This window comes from Ranitomeya variabilis, chromosome 4 (assembly GCF_051348905.1).
Source record: "Ranitomeya variabilis isolate aRanVar5 chromosome 4, aRanVar5.hap1, whole genome shotgun sequence".
NCBI lineage: Eukaryota > Metazoa > Chordata > Amphibia > Anura > Dendrobatidae > Ranitomeya > Ranitomeya variabilis.
This window is the reverse complement of record NC_135235.1, coordinates 391,412,449-391,430,411: the sequence shown is the minus strand read 5'-3', so window position 1 is coordinate 391,430,411 and position 17,963 is coordinate 391,412,449. Positions and strand designations below refer to the sequence as shown.

Genomic DNA, 17,963 nt, shown 5'->3' with positions numbered 1-17,963 from the left:
GCTATTCCATCCGGTTTGCGTTTAGTTGGACCATCATTTATTTTTCAACAGGACAATGACCCCAAACACACCTCCAGGCTGTGTAAGGGCTATTTGACCAAGGAGAATGATGGGGGGGCTACGCCAGATGACCCGGCCTCCACAGTCACCAGACCTGAACCCAATCGAGATGGTTTGGGGTGAGCTGGACCGCAGAGTGAAGGCAAAAGGGCCAACAAGTGCTAAGCATCTCTGGGAACTCCTTCAAGATTGTTGGAAGACCATTCCCAGTGACTACCTCTTGAAGCTCATCAAGAGAATGCCAAGAGTGTGCAAAGCAGTCATCAAAGCAAAAGGTGGCTACTTTGAAGAACCCAGAATTTAAGACATAATTTCAGTTGTTTCACACTTTCTTGTTAAGTATATAATTCCACGTGTTAATTCATAGTTTTGGATGCCTTCAGTGTGAATGTACAATTTTCATATTCATGAAAATACAGAAAAATATTTAAATTAGAAGGTGTGTCCTAACTTGTGGTCTCTACTGTACATTGTCTAAACAAAAGGACAATTACAATAGGTTAGAAAAAAGTCAATGCCCATAAGTTGGAACCTGTGGCTGGAGAGGAGAGAGGAACACACATGATGGTAATAGAATAAATTCAATGCATGCAATGAAGTATACATATGATCCAAATTATAATGGCCAGAAGATAAAAGACATAAAAAAACCCTGCAGACTTGTATGAAAAAATGGAGGCTGCACTATGATGAGACCTGGCACCGGAAAACATTAGGTGGAAGCTGGAACATAAAACATATACATCGCAGGAAACATGGAAAAACTTCAGAAAAAAACAAAAGTTACAAAAATTGATAACAAAATCATTCCCAGATCAAAGTCACAAACCACAAATGCAAACAATGTGCACTGCCTTTGAAAAGGTTTAATCTACCTTCACTTGATTACCTTTTGAAACATACTGTGGGGAAAAAAGTATTTAGTCAGCCACCAATTGTGCAAGTTCTCCAACCATCATAGGTAGACCACAACTATGAGAGTCAAAATGAGAAAAAAAAATCCACAAAATCACCTTGTCTGATTTGGCAAGATTTATTTTGCAAATTATGGTTCAAAAAAGTATTTGGTCACCTAAAAACGTGCAAGATTTCTGGCTCTCACAGACCTGTAACTTCGTCTTTAAGAGGCTCATCTATCCTCCACTCATTACCTGTTGTAATGGCACCTGTTTGAACTGGTTATCAGTATAAAAGACACCTGTCCACAACCTCAAACAGTCACACTCCAAACTCCACTATGGTGAAGACCAAAGAGCTGTCAAAGGACACCTGAAACAAAATTGTAGCCCTGCGCCAGGCTGGGAAGACTGAATCTGTAATACGCAAGCAGCCTGTGGGAGCAATAATAAGAAAATGGAAGACATACAAGACCACGGATAATCTCCCTTGATCTGGGGCTCTACACAAGATCTCACCCCGTGGGGTCAAAATGATCACAAGAACGGTGAGCAAAAATCCCAGAACCACACGGGGGGACCTAGTGAATGACCTGCATAGAGCTGGGACCACCATAACAAAGTCTACCATCAGTAACACACTACGCCACCAGGGACTCCGATCCTGCAGTGCCAGATGTGTCCCCCTGCATAAGCCAGTATATGTCCGGGCCCGTATGAAATTTGCTAGAGAGCATTTGGATTATCCAGTAAAATAATAATAATAATAATCTTTATTTTTATATAGTGCTAACATATTACGCAGCGCTTTGCACACATTATCACCGCTGTCCCCACTGGGGTTCACAATCTAAAATTCCCTATCAGTATGTCTTTGGAATTTAGTCTTTACTCTTTGGAAGAGTATTGGGAGAATGTCATATGGACTGATGAAACCAAAGTAGAACTGTTTGGTAGAAACACAACTAGTTCTGTTTGGAGGAGCCAGAATGCTGAGTTGCATCCAAAGAACACCATACCTACTGTGAAGCATGGGGGTGGTAACATCATGCTTTGGGGCTGTTTCTCTGCAAAGGGACCAGGACAACTGATCCATGTATATGAAAGAATAAATGGGGCCATGTATCGTGAGATTTTGAGTGCAAACTTCCTTCCATCAGCAAGGGCATTGGAAGTGAAACGTGGATGGGTATTTCAGCATGATAATGATCCCAAGCACACCGCCAGGGCAACGAAGGAGTGGTTTCGTAAGAAGCATATGAAGGTCCTGGAGTGGCCTAGCCAGTCTCCAGATCTCAACCCCGTAGAAAACCTTTGGAGGGAGTTGAAAGTCCGTGTTGCCCAGCGACAGGCCCAAAACATCACTACTCTAGAAGCGATCTGCATGGAGGAATGGGCCAACATACCACCAACAGTGTGTGCCAACCTTGTGAAGACTTACAGAAAACGTTTGACCTCTGTCATTGCCAGAAAAGGATATATAACAAAATATTGAGATGAACCTTTAGTAATGGCCAAATACTTATTTTCCACCATAATTTTCAAAATGAAGCTTGCCAAATCAGACAAGGTGATTTTCTGGATTTGTTTTCTCATTTTGACTCTCATAGTTGTGGTCTACCTAGGATGTCAATTTGAGGCCTCTCTCATCTTTTTAAGTGGGAGAACATGCACAATTGGCGTCTGACTACTTTTTTTCCCTCACTGTAACTGTTTCATGCTCCAATCAAAATTTTTTCTAGAGACACTTGGAACCACAATGGGGTCTAAATTTTCTCCTTGTCTGGCAATACTGAAATATGGCCTAGTGGGAGGAAATTTACATCTTCACCAATAACAACTCTTTCATTCCACAGCTGGTATGGCATGCTCGTTATGTAGATGACGTCCTTCTAGTCTGGAAAGGTGATGCCTCCACTTATTCTGAATTCACATACTTCAATTCTAATTCCTGTAACATCACATTTACTTATAATCCATTAGCCACCAGCCAATTTGTTACTTAATGACCAGGCCAATTTTTACAATTCTGACCACTGTCACTTTATGAGGTTATAGCTCTAGAACCCTTCAACGTATCCCACTTATTCTGAGACTGTTGTTTTGTTACATATTGTACTTCCATGTTAGAGGTAAAGTTTCTTCCATAAGACTTGCGTTTATTTATGAGAAAAAAAATGGAAATTTGGCAAAAATTTAGAAATTTTCAACATTTTAATTTTTGTACCCTTAAGTTAATAAATAACATTTCCCACATGTCTGCTTTACATCAGCACAATTTTGGAAACACATTTTTTTTTGTTAGGACCCTTATAGGACGTTATAAGGGTTAAAAGTTGACCAGCGATTTTTTATTTTTCCAACAAAATTTACAAAACCATTTTTTTTAGGGACCACCTCACACTTAAAGTGAGTTTTGGGGGGTCAATATAACAGAAAATACCCAAAAGTGACACCATTCTAATAACTGCACCCCTCAAGGTGCGCAAAATCTCATTCAAGAAGTTTAATAACCCTTCAGGTGCTTCACGAGAACTAATGCAATGTGGAAGGAAAAAATGAACATTTTACTTTTTTTCACAAAAAATTTACTTTGGAACTATTTTTTTTTATTTTCACAAGGGTATCAGGAGAAAATGGACCACAAAATTTGTTGTGCAATTTCTCCTGAGTATACCAATACCCCGTATGTGGTGGAAAGCCACTGTTTGTGTGCATGGCAGGGCTCAGAAGGGAGGTTTGACTTTAAGAACGCAAAATTGACTGGAATCAATGGTGGCGCCATGTCGCGTTTGGAGACCCCCTGATGTACCTAAACACTGGAACCCCCCTAATTCTAACTCCAACCCTAACCCCAACACACCTCAATGTATATATGTTGGATTGCTACCCTTATGCCTCAGTTAGCCTATGACTAAGGGTGTGTATACACTTGAAATGCATCAGGTACGAGGTCTCGCCTTTTAATGTTTTAGCTACGTTTGAATAAAGAATCCGTTTTATCCCTGGATGGTTGTGCTAGAATCTTTCCCCATTTTTTTGTCTACCTTCCTGTGATCACCAGTGGAAACTGCACCCTCAGGAGGAACTCTGAGCCAAATTTCCAGCTACACATTCTCAGCGTGGTAAGCTCCTTCGTCCCTCTCCCTGCATCTCACCATGATAAATATTCAGTGGAATTTATCTGTTAAAGGGAAGGTCACCAGGATTTTCGCTATGCAATATAATAGCAGCATGATGTGGAGGCGGACACCACAACTGCAGCATTGTGTCACTTACTGGGCTGCTTGCAGTTGTTTTGATAAAATCAGTTTGTATGCTGCCGATCTGGCAGTTCTCTGAATGCTGAGCTCTGTATAACCCCACCTACAACACCAAATGTATAAAGGTTTCTAACCCTCCGTCCTCCAATTCTTATTATATTTCAGATATATTCCCCTAATGTGTCATCTCCTATCTCCAAAACCTTTCTTTGTCTACGGTGGTGATTAAACCCTTACTGACATATGACTTATGGTACATCATAGGCCAGCTCCCCGACTTTGATCTTTCCCAGCAGATGATGCCTGATGTAATCAGCAGCTTGTGCATTTAACTGCTGCGGGTAGAGTTGAGCTCTGCCCGCGACTGTTAACCTGTCACGTGCCACTGTCAATTTGCGACAGTGGCATTTAACATACATCGGCAGGAGAATGCATCATTCCACAAGACCGTTGCTTCTCACAAATTAGAATATCATTAAAAGGTTAATTTATTTCAGTTCTTCAATACAAAGAGTGATCTATTTCAAGTGTTTATTTCTGTTAATGTTGATGATTAAGGCTTACAGCCAATGAAAACCCAAAAGTCATCATCTCAGTAAATTAGAATAATTAACAGAAAACACCTGCAAAGGCTTCCTAAGCGTTAAAAAAGGTCCCTTAGTTTGTTTCAGTAGGCTCCACAATCATGGGGAAGACTGCAGACTTGACAGGGTAAGGTCATTGCTAAAGAAGCTGGAGTTCACAGAGTGCTGTATCCAAGCATATTAATGGAAAGTTGAGTAAAACGAAAAAGTGTGGTAGAAAAAGGTGCACAAGCAACCGGGATAACCGCAGCCTAGGCTTTGCATACCGTTAGAATAGAATTGTGAAAGCAAATGCAATGAAACTACCATATCTCTGGCAGTCTCATTTTCATTTCAAAGTTTGTTTTTGGGATCAACCAAGGTTCCCAGTGGCCGTACCTCCAGGGATCACCATGTTAAAGGGATTAGGTGATAATTTGTTATAATTGTAATAACCATTTAAAAATTGTCCTAAAAATTGCTAAGATGCACACTGAAATTCAGCTCAAATGTGAAGGAAATTATGAAAGCCCGTAATGTAAAAACAAAGGATACATGACCTACCTGGAAAGCCTTGCTCGAGGATTTGGTGATCGCCACATGCCAACTCGCTGCTGCTGGGTTGACAAGTACTGGTGATTCTCAGCCAGAGGAAAATAAGATTCTTGGGGATTGCTATGCACTGGCAGTTTAGACCCTTTTTGATACGTTGTAAAATCAGTTTCCAGATTGGCCTTTGCCCCTGTGATGGTTCCATAAGTACTGGAATTTTTCAGTTCTGTTGGGTCAATACTAATGTCTAAATTTAACATCATTTTACTATCATCTTCTACTTCTTCTATATCATCATCCTCCTCTTCCACGTTATCCTCCTCTTCCATGTTATCCTCCTCTTTCACGTAGTCCTCCTTTTCGATTGGAAAATAGACCGTATCAGCAGGTAGACTTGGGCATTTTTTAGTAATATTTCCAGAACTTGTAAAACATTGTAAAGGTGGTAGTGGCACCATTGTACACTGGACCCCAAAGCTGCGCTGTGACAAGCGTCTACACACTTGAATTCTTTTGCTACTCTTGTGGACGAGGTGAAATGTTTGGATATTTTTATGTCTTTGACCTGGGAAATATTCAGTGTTTGTTCCAACAGTCTGAGTGGAAGGACCAGTTCCTTCTCGAGGTACAGATGAGTAAGAATGTTCAGACAAAAAGTTGGACACATCAGTGGAGAAAAATGAGCTTTCAGGCATGAACATCAGACTTTGGGCAAATGTGAAGTCCTCTTCATTAAAGACATTTGCATTTAAGTGGGCAAAAGGATTTTTCTTTTTTTTTCTTCTCCGTATACAAGAAGATGGTAATGCTTTTGGAAAAATGGAGGGAAAGGAAGTTTTTTTAAGTAGTCTTGAACTTCCTCTCACTTCATAATCTTCTGGTCTAAAGTGTTTGGAGCAAATTCTGTACGATCCTTTTTTAGAATTTGATATTTTCTCAGCCAGCTGATCTGTGTCACCGAGATCCTGGTTCAAGTTGAGAAGCCAATTTTTAATGAGCTCAAATTCATGTGGAAAAGAATGGAGAATAACATCATCATCTTTCTTCCAGTGATACCAACACCCATGGACAAAACACGCTGGCATGCTGTCAACAGAATGGGAATAAATTAATTATCGTATCTTGTATTACTTATGCAAAATGCAAAGGCCCTGCCATCTTTTCTAGGAAAAAGCCTGCATTACCCAGAAAATAATTATCTTTTTAGAACTCTCATATATTGTTTTGATTAAAAGGTCGCCTCTGCACGTGTGACTATAGCAGCAATTCCTTCACGCTTCTTCTCCTGTAACTACGCCATCCATGACAAGTCGTTGTTTTCTGATGAAGGCCCGGACTCTAGGACCGAAACGTCAAATATATATTGCAATTGGATTGCTTAAATAAAATGATCACTATTCTACTGCTCAACCCGAGTGCCAAGTTTTACTTTATTTATATGTACAGACTGGATCCCTACTCGGGCACCGCTACTCTAATGGAGTGACGTATACTACTATATAATAGTAGTATTACCTAAAAAAAATTAACTGGAGTATAAGTTGGTATGCATGCAAAATAGGAGCATGTTCACACTGGCCATTTAACAAACAAAATCTAAGACAGGAACAAAATGAACACATACCCTGCTGTAAGTAAATAAGTAAAATAGTGCACATAACATTAGGCACTTTGTAAACACCATTTTATAATAAAAAAGAGTGTAAAATCCACCCCACCAGCGTCAAGGTGTACACATATTGATGGTCCTAACCTCTAGTATTAAAAACCTTACAATGTGTCAAAGTGACGTCAATGTTAATAAGGTCTGAGTAGGACCGGGTGTCGAATATGAATACCCAGCAAATGGGAAGCTATATAAACGTAATGCCCAGCTCAAAGAAAGAGAGGCCATGCCCTTACCTGCACTAAATGCAGAAACCTAAAACTAAACTGAAAAAATTAACTGGAGTATAAGATGGTATGCAAACAAAATAGGAGCATGTTCACACTGGCCATAAAATAGACAACCTAAGACGCTGGTGGGATGGCTTTTATGCCTTTTTTTTTTTTTTTTAATAAAAAACAGTGCTTACTAAGTACCCCATGTTATTTATATGCACTTTTGCTTTTACTTATTTACTAACAGCAGGGTATATGTTCATTTTGTTTCTGATTTAGATAATAGTAGATGTAGCAATGGTCAAAATATTGAGCTGTGTATAACTTCGCCAACATCCCTAATAGGCAGCAAGGTGCTAATCAGTGGTGGGGGCATGGTTACACAGATTAGCCTGACTGGCCTGCACATAAAACCTAGTCAGGTAGTGATAAACTCCTGCTAATAAAACATTAATTGTATTGAAAGTACATTTAGTGTAGTAAGTGACACATCCGTGGGGAATCAGGCTTTCTTGCCCTATATTATGCTGCTCTCAGATTAAATAGCAAAAACTTGCTGACAGGTTCTGTTTAATTATTTGTCTATTCACATAAAGTTCCATGAATTTGCAGTATTCTTTGTTATCCGTTTTGGATATGTAGGAATTGAACGCCTGGTTGATACCATTGTCACCTTGTCATGAAGGTGTTATTTTTCAACCACCTGGTTTTGAGTTCATCCACCTGACAATAGGAATGATAACATTCAGCTGTCAATTCAAGGCCCCCATACATATCGGACTAATGTAGTCTGAATTCAGGGATATTGACAGGTTCGGCCTACTGTCTTTGTGTATTGGGCGCCGGCGACTGATCGTTGGGAGAGATGTTGACCAGGCATATCCGATTTTGAACTGATGATTGCATTGTTCTCCTTGAGATAAGTCGCCAACTGAAGTGTCAGCTGACAGCTTTTTTTATAGAGAACACAGGAGGACTTGTCTGAACAAGTGCTCCTGTGTAGGAGAGTGCTGGCAGAAATGGCTCTCAATTGGCCGAATAATCGATCGGCCAACAGTCATCTAATGTGTATGGCCAGCCTTAACCCCTTTACACCCTGTTTGCACATTAATGACCGGGCCAATTTTTACAATTCTGACTGTCCATTTATGAGGTTATAACTCTGGAATGCTTTAATGGATCCCGATGATTCTGACATTGTTTTCTCGTGACATATTGTACTTCATGATAGTAGCAAAATTTCTTTGATATTACCTGAGTTTATTTGTGAAAAAAAAAATGGAAATTTGGCGAAAATTTGGAAAATGTCTCAATTTTCCAACTTTGAATTTTTATACAATTAAATCACAGAGATATGTCACACAAAATACTTAATAATAACATTTCCCACATGTCTACTTTACATCAGCACAATTTTGGAACCCCAATTTTTTTTTTGTTAGGGAGTTATAAGGGTTAAAAGTTGACAAGCAATTTCTCATTTTTACAACACCATTTTTTATTTTTAGGGACCACATCTCATTTGAAGTCATTTTGAGGGGTCTATATGATAGAAAATACCCAAGTGTGACACCATTCTAAAAACTGCACCCCTCAAGGTGCTCAAAACCACATTCACAAAGTTTATTAACCCTTCAGGTGTTTCACAGGAATTTTTGGAATATTTTTTAAAAAATGAACATTTAACTTTTTTTTTTTTACACAAAAACTTTACTTCAGCTCCAATTTGTTTTATTTTACCAAGGGAAACAGGAGAAAATGGACCCCAAAAGTTGTTGTACAATTTGTCCCGAGTACGCCGATACCCCATATGTGGGGGTAAACCACTGTTTGGGCGCATGGCAGAGCTCGGAAGCGAAGGAGCGCCATTTGACTTTTCAATGCAAAATTGACTGGAATTCAGATGGGACGCCATGTTGCGTTTGGAGAGCCCCTAATGTGCCTAAACATTGAAACCCCCCACAAGTGGCACCATTTTGGAAAGTAGACCCCCTAAGCCTAGGAACTTATCTAGATGTGTGGTGAGCACTTTGACCCATTAAGTGATTCACAGAAGTTTATAATGCAGAGCCGTAAAAATAAAAAATCATATTTTTTCACAAAAATGATCTTTTCGCCCCCAATTTTTTATTTTCCCAAGGGTAAGAGAAGAAATTGGACCCCAAAAGTTGTTGTCCAATTTGTCCTGAGTACGCTGATACCTCATATGTGGGGGTAAACCACTGTTTGGGCGCATAGCAGAGCTCGGAAAGGAAGGAGCGCCATTTGACTTTTCAATGCAAAATTGACTGGAATTGAGATGGGACGCCATGTTGTGTTTGGAGAGCCACTGATGTGCCTAAACATTGAAACCCCCCACAAGTAACACCATTTTGGAAAGTAGGCCCCCTAAGGAACTCATCTAGATGTGATGTGAGAGCTTTGAACCCCCAAGTGTTTCACTACAGTTTATAACGCAGAGCCGTGAAAATAAAAAATCCTTTTTTTTTTCCCCCAAAAATTATTTTTAGCCCCCAGTTTTGTATTTTTCCAAGGGTAACAGTGTAAATTTAACCCCAAAAGTTGTTGTCCAATTTGTCCTGAGTACGCTGATACCCAATATGTGGGGGGGGAACTACCGTTTGGGTGCATGGCAGAGCTCGGAAGGGTAGGAGCACCATTTGGAATGCAGACTTAGATGGAATGGTCTGCAGGCGTCACATTGCGTTTGCAGAGCCCCTAACGTACCTAAACCGTAGAAGCCCCTCACAAGTGACCCCATATTCGAAACTAGACACCCCAAGGAACTTATCTAGATGTGTTGTGAGAACTTTGAACCCCCAAGTGTTTCACTACAGTTTATAACGCAGAGCCGTGAAAATAAAAATATATATATATATATATATTTTTTTTTTTTTTTTTTTTTTTTTTACACAAAAATTATTTTTTAGCCCCCAGTTTTGTATTTTCCCAAGGGTAACAGGAGAAATTGGACCCCAAAAGTTGTTGTCCAATGTGTCCTGAGTACGCTGATACCCCATATGTTGGGGTAAACCCCTGTTTGTGCGCACAGGAGAGCTTGGAAGGGAAGGAGCACTGTTTTACTTTTTCAACGCAGAATTGGCTGGAATTGAGATCGGACGCCATGTTGCGTTTGGAGAGCCCCTGATGTGCCTAAACAGTGGAAACCCCCCAATTATAACTGAAACCCTAATCCAAACACACCCCTAACCCTAATCTCAACTGTAACCCTAACCACACCCCTAACCTTGACACACCCCTAACCCTAATCCAAACCCAGCCAACTGTAAATGTAATCCAAACCCTAACCCTAACTTTAGCCCCAAGCCTAACTTTAGCCCCAACCCTAACCCTAACTGTAGCCCTAACCCTAGCCCCAACCCTAGCCCTAACGGGAAAATGGAAATAAATACATTTTTTTATTTTTCGTAACTAAGTGGGTGATGAAGGGGGGTTTGATTTACTATTTATAGTGCGTTTTCTAGCGGATTTTTGATTGGCAGCCGTCACACACTAAAAGACGCTTTTTATTGCAAAAAATGTTTTTTGCGTTACCACATTTTGAGAGCTATAATTTTTCCATATTTTGGTCCACAAAGTCATGTGAGGTCTTGTTTTTTGCGGGACGAGTTGACGTTTTTATTGGTAACATTTTCGGGCACGTGACATTTTTTGATCGCTTTTTATTCCGATTTTTGTGAGGCAGAATGACCAAAAACCAGCTATTCATGAATTTCTTTTTTTTTTTTTTTGGGGGGGGCGTTTATACCGTTCCGCGTTTGGTAAAATGGATAAAGCAGTTTTATTCTTCGGGTCAGTACAATTACAGCGATACCTCATTTATATCATTTTTTTATGTTTTGGCGCTTTTATACGATAAAAACTAATTTTATAGAAAAAATAATTATTTTTGCATTGCTTTATTCTGAGGACTATAACTTTTAATTTTTTCGCTGATGATGCTGTATGGCGGCTCGTTTTTTGCGGGACAAGATGACATTTTCAGCGGTACCATGGTTATTTATTTCCGTCTTTTTGATCGCATGTTATTCCACTTTTTGTTCGGCGGTATGATAATCAAGCGTTGTTTTTTGCCTCTTTTTTTTTTTGCGGTGTTCACTGATTAACTAGTGGGACAGTTTTATAGGTCGGGTCGTTATGGACGCGGTGATACTAAATATGTGCACTTTTATTGTTTTTTTTTATTTAGCTAAAGGAATGTATTTATTGGAACAATATATATTTTTTTATTATTATTTATTTAGGATTTTTTTTTTTTTTTTTTACACATGTAATTTTTTTTTTTTTACATTTTCACTTTGCCCCAGGGGGGGGGCATCACAGTAAAGTGACAGATCGCTGATCTGACACTTTGCTGTGCACTGTGTCAGATCAGCGATCTGACGTGCACAGCTCCAGGCTTCCCGGCGCCTGCTCTGAGCAGGCGCTGTGAAGCCACCTCCCTGCAGGACCCGGATGCAGCCCCGCGGCCATTTTGGATCCGGGGCTTGCAGGGAGGAGACGCTCAGTACAAGGTGAGACCATCGCCGTGTACCGGGAAGCCCGCAGGGAGCCCCCTCCCTGCGCGATGCTTCCCTGTACCGCCGGAACACTGCGATCATGTTTGATCGCAGTGTGCCGGGGGTTAATGTGACCACTCCCGGCACATAGTGCCGTGTGTCAGCTGCGATAGTCAGCTGACACCCGGTCGCGATCAGCCGCGCTCCCCCCGTGAGCGCGGCTGATCGCGCTGGACGTACTATTCCGTCCTTGGGAAGTAGGGCCCACCCCACATGGACGGAATAGTACGTCCAATGGCAGAAAGGAGTTAATCACACATTTCCAAGGTCAGTTACAGAGGAACATCACAGCAGACTTAAAGGGGTTTTTGCATGAATAAAGTTAATTTTAAATAACATTTTACTAAAATCTTTGAATAATAATAAGTTTCACAATTGAGATAATCTTATAAATGTGCCCCTGCTGTGTACTTGGTAATGGCTGTGTCTGACCGTATAAGAACATGGTCTGATCATACCACAGCTCCTGGCAAGTGGGAAGCAAAAGAGTATACAGACATTATAGCACAGGATCGCAGCTGATTCTTTCTTTTCATTTGTGATCCCATGCTGTCCTATCTGTATACTCTTGCTTCCTCTCTACCCAGGAGCTGTGGTATGATCAGACCATGTTCCTGTATTGTCAGACACAGCCATTACACAGTACACAGCAGGGGAACATTTATAAGATTATCTCAGCACAGGAACATTTTTTTAAACCCCTTTAAGTAACTTGCTCCAGCACTGTTATTTAATTTGGAATACAGGTAGGCCTCTTTAACCAGTTCAGGACCAGACCTTTTTCCTCCTAGTCCTGACCAGGTACATTTTTAAGTTTTTGTACATAAAGCTTTAACAGCTCAAAAAAAATGTTACTAGTCAGATACTCAAATAATTGTTGGATATAGGTCTCTGTCACTTTTTTTTTTATCTTTGTGGCACCACTAAAAAACATTGCATTCTCCTTTCTGTATGAATAATTTTATTTGTTTACATTGGACATATGTTTTTTATGGGGCAGAGCTAGAAACAGCCATTTCGACTGGCGGTGGATTTTTTCCCCACTTAATATATGTATTTATTTTCTCTTGCTTTTTTTTTTTTTCCTTATTTATTTCATACATCATGCCCTTCCACTCAATAAGGTCATAAAAGACTTTTCAGGGCATTTCAGGCTTTAAATACATTTTTATATTGCGGTATATTCATTTAACTTGGAATGTTACAGTAGCCCAGTTATACAGTAAATTCATGCTTCACGCTTGTATAGAGCATCTTCGGAGTGAAAGATGCGTGAAGAATGGTTATGTCACTTCTTTTGGCAGCTTGGCATCATTTGAAACCTGAAGTGGTTAAAAGACGCCGAAAAGCCTGAATATCAACAGCATATTGTTTAACATAAAAATGCACGTGGTCATTCTTTTGAGAATTTTCTGACCACTTTTCAGGTATGATCTATCTGAAGAAGAGGTCATATGCCCATACTCTTAGCACTTCTTATATTCTATACATAATACATGTCCAGCGCTGTGCATATAGCAATCAGAAAAGCAAAGATGGCATTAAACCATCTCTGTCTTTTCTTTTGAGACACCCATAGACAACTGGCTCGCTGCTCCTGTGGTTGCATGATCTGGTGCAGCTACCTATTATACAGTAATGTTTTAGAATTTACTTACAGTTGCTAATAACTATACAATTTGCAAATAAGGCTACTTTCACACTAGCGTCGGGCCGACGTTCCCGATGCTAGCGTTGTCTCCGCCGCACAACGGGGGCAGCGGATGCATTTTTCCAGCGCATCCGCTGCCCCATTGTGAGGTGCGGGGAAGTGCGGGGAGGTGGGGGCAGAGTTCCGGCCACGCATGCGCGGTCGGAAAAAGCGGACCGTCGTGAGCAAAAAACGTTACATGTAGCGTTTTTTTGTCCCGACGGTCCGCCACAACACGGCGCAACCGTCGCACGACGGTTGCGACGTGTGTCAATCCGTCGCAATACGTCGCTTAATGTAAGTCTATGGGGAAAAAACGCATCCTGCAAGCACTTTTGCAGGATGCGTTTTTTCGGCAAAACGACGCATTGTGGCGGATTGCAGTTAACGCTAGTGTGAAAGTAGCCTTACACGTCAGTTTAAAGTTATCACGAGACATATCTGATAACAAACATTATATATATATACATATATAGATATAGATAGAGAGAGAGAGAGAGAGAGAGATATCACACATACATACACACACCGATACAGTGGGCAAAATAAGTATTTGACACACTGCTGATTTTGATAGTATTCCCACCTACATATAATGGAGAGGTCTGTAATTTTTTCCGTAGGTACACTTCAGATGTGAAAGACACAGAATCTTTAAAAAAAATCCAGAAAATCACATTGTATGATTTTTACATAATTGATTAGCATTTTATTGCATGAAATAAGTATTTGATACAGGAACAGGCCTTAATATTTGGTACTGTGAGGTAGTGACCCCTGTTACAGCTGGGGAGCGCTGTTTGTGCTCTACAGAATGCGCACCGAGACGTAGTGAGGCCATGAGGGCGTATGGCAGACACAGGTGTGGCTGTGATTAGAATGGTGAAGCAGTGACTGATTAAAAGCCCTGTAGTAGAGGGGGAGGTGTGTCAGTGTTGGTTTGGAAGCAGACAGAGCAGCTGTCTGCAGAGCTCTTACTGTGTGGAGCAACACAGGGGCAAAAGGAACAAAAGTGACTGACACCATGCGTCTCGGGCTGTCTTTTGTTTACAAGGCTGCAATCCAGAAGATAGTGTGTGGCGCACGGCGTGAGTAAAGAGACTTGGTACTGGCGTGCGGTCGCCCAGGGAAACTGGAGAGAGGGAAGTCCGGCCTGTTTATTGACTGCGAACTAAAGCCGTGTATTGTGTATTTCTAATGGGCTGTATGAAGAAGCCATGTACTATGTATTTCCATTGGTCTGGATGAAGAAGCCATGCATTGTGTATTTCTAACAGACTATGTGAAGTAACACATTAAAGGAACGTTTTGTTTGAACTTGCTTGGGTCACTGCCGTTTCACTGCTTACGGTGCTACCGCTGCGAAAGTGAAACCTTTGTTTGCAATTACAGAGGTCAGACGTTTCCTGTAGTTCTTGACTAAGTTTGCACACACTGCAGCAGGGATTTTGTCCCACTCCTCCATATAGATCTTCTCCAGATCTTTCAGGTTTTGGGGCTGTTGCTGGGCTATATTGAGTTTCAGTTCCCTCCAAAGATTTTCTATTAGGTTCAGATCAGGAGATTGGCTAGGCCACATTAAGACCTTGAAATGCTTTTTATGGAGCCACTCCTTAATTGCCCTGGCTGTGTATTTCAGATCATTGTCATGCTGTGAGACCCAGCCACGACCCATCTTCAATGCTCTTACTGAGGGAAGGAGTTTGTTGGCCAAAATCTCACGATATATGACCCCATCCATACTACCTTCAATATGGTGCAGTTGTCCTGTCCCCTTTATAGGAAAGCACCCCCAAAGTATGAGGTTCCCCCACCATGCTTCATGGTTGGGACAGTGTTCTAGGAGCTGTACTCATACTTCTTCCTCCAAACACGGCGAGTGGAGTTGATACCAAAAAGTTCTATTTTGATCTCATCTAACGACATGACCTTCTCACATGCCTCCTCTGGATAATCCAGATGTTCACTGGCGAACTTGAAACAGGCCTGGACATGTGCTGTCATTAACAGAGGACCAGGTCTTCCCATATAGTTCTGAGCTGATTCCTTACCTTTCTCAGAATCAACCTTACCTCACGATGTGAGATCTTGCATGGAGCCCCAGACTGAGGAATATTGACAGTCATCTTGTGTTTCTTCCATTTTCTAATAATTGTGCCAACAGTTGTTGCCTTCTCACTAAGCTGCAGAGTAGGAGGGTTTCTTACAGAAAAACTAACAGGTCAGTTAGAGCAAGAATTTATGCTGATTATAGGTGATCAACTACTTATTTTCATGCAATAAAATGCAATTTAATTATTTTCAAAATCATACAATGTAATTTTCTGGTTTGTATTTTTAGATTCTGTTTCTCACAGTTGAAGTGTACCTATGAGAAAAACTGCACACCTCCTCATTCTTCGTAGGTGGCAAAACTTGCAAAATCTGCATTGTATCAATTACTTATTTTTCCCACTGTGTATACATACAGTATATAGAACCTAAAATCACAGATGCACCATTTACATTACATATGCTGAAGCAAACAATACCATTGAATTCCTGCTTCCAACCCACCTGGAGTCACAACGGTGTCCTCTTTCCTTGTAGTCGCATGACCATCATGTTGGCTGACAATACAACTGAAGATTTGTGTGCATCCCTTATGGGCAACTCCAGCAAGAAAACAACTTCCAGCACTCCTACTGTCAAAGAAACATTCAGAATGTTAGAGCAAGTTCACACGTTGAAGCTATCCCTTCTGGATTAGAGGCTTCATTATCAGCAGCGTGTCACAGTCTAATTCATGAACTGTAGAAACCTTAAGCAATGCAAATTTTGTATGAGCAGCCAGTGAATTCTTTCTGTGGATGTGACCCATTGCATTGTATGGAGGGAAATCTACAATGAAAATGTAATACATGCCGATTATGCTAAGAATCCATGACAAAAACCACTCCAGAATATGCAAATACTCTTAGGGTATGTGCACATCACGTCTTTTTTCAGGCAGATTCCGCCTTGAATCCATCTGAAAAAGCACTTAAAAATACTAAAAAGAAAGAACATATGAACATGTGAACTGCAATGTCAAGATCACTTGCTGTGTATGTTCAGGCTTGTTCAGCTTCTTTTAACTACTTCAGGCATGGAAAAGCATGAAGCAGCTAAACAGTTACTTGAAATGTCTTTTAGTGGATTTTACTTGGAAGCCACTCACTAATTTATATATACGGTAGTTAAAAAAAAGTTCAGAAAGATGTCGGCGGTAAAGAAGCTAAAAAAACAACAACAAAAACAAGTCAAAGTCGCAGTTCCGGTGTTTACGTAATTATCTTCCTATAGCAAAAACTCAGCGGGTAGACTGACATATATAAGGTGCTCTATGCATATACCCCTTGAGTATGCGCTCGCCGAGGGTTTTTTTTTAGGAATTTTTGAGGAGAAATAATCCAAATCCTCATAAAAATTCTTCAGAACGTACAGTTTCTACTCCAAAATTGCAGAAAAAAAGATTTAATGTATGTTCATATGTGGCATTTTTGCAGAATTTTCAGGTGAAGTACATGTGTGATGTATCTACAAGTACATATTCATTCAACAAAATCGTGCAAAAAAAAACCCCAAAACAAAACAGCATAAATGTTAGTGTTTTTGCAGTTTCTCATTAACTTCAATGGGCAAAAAACAGTGCAAAAATGCATAAAGAAATTACATAATGCAGATTGTCAAATACACTACAGCTATCAAATTCCTAGTTAATGACCTGAAGACAGCTGGAACCACAGTCTCAAACATTACCGTTAGTAACCACCATGCCGTCATGGATTTAAATTCTGCAAGGCATGCAAGGTCCCTCTGCTCATGCCAGCACCTGATTGAAGTTCACCAATGACCATCTGTATGATCCAGAGGAGGCATGGGAGAAGGTCATGTAGTCAGAGGAGACCAACATAAAACTTTTTTATATCAACTCCACTCGCTGTGTTTTGAGGAAGAAGGATGAGTACAACACCATCCCAACTGTGAAGCATGGTGGGGGAAGCATCAAAATTTGGGGGTGCTTTTCTGAAAAGGGGACAAGACAACTGCACCGTATTGAAGGGAAAATGGATGGGATCATGTATTGCGAGATTGTGGCCAACAACGGGAAACTACATGCAGATGGGTAAGAAATTGGCTAAATGACAGGAAACAAAGAGCTGTCATAAATTGTACATTCTCTAAATGGAATATAGTCAGCAGTGGGGGTACCGCAGGGATATGTGCGAGGACTGATTCTTTTTTACCTCTTTATTAATGACCTAGTGGATGGGATTGATAGTAAAGTGTCAGTCTTTGCTGATGACACCAAACTATGTAGGATACTAAAATCTGACCTTGATATTACAATATTACAAAATGATCTGGATAAGATGTCTGAATGGGCAAACACTTGGCAAATAAGGTTTGATGTAGCTAAATGTAAAGTAATGCACTTAGGACGGAGTAATCCTATT

At 40.5% G+C, this 17,963-nt stretch overlaps 1 protein-coding gene across 5 annotated transcripts in view; it reads right to left on the bottom strand.

The window, feature by feature from the left end:
- The window catches only part of LOC143767139 (uncharacterized), a 54,218-nt gene that overhangs the window by 21,597 nt on the left and 14,658 nt on the right, over positions 1 to 17,963 (bottom strand). For 3 of the 5 annotated variants that reach the window (XM_077255167.1, XM_077255164.1, XM_077255166.1), the window contains exons 2-3: positions 16,042 to 16,169; positions 5,347 to 6,420 (exon numbers count right to left, since the gene is read on the bottom strand). In XM_077255167.1, the coding sequence (XP_077111282.1) occupies positions 5,347 to 6,419 (1,073 nt within the window). In that variant the 5' untranslated portion in view covers position 6,420; positions 16,042 to 16,169. Of the gene's footprint in view, positions 1 to 5,346; positions 6,421 to 16,041; positions 16,170 to 17,963 lie in introns of those variants that run through there. The other 2 variants (XM_077255165.1, XM_077255168.1) reach the window with 2 other exon arrangements.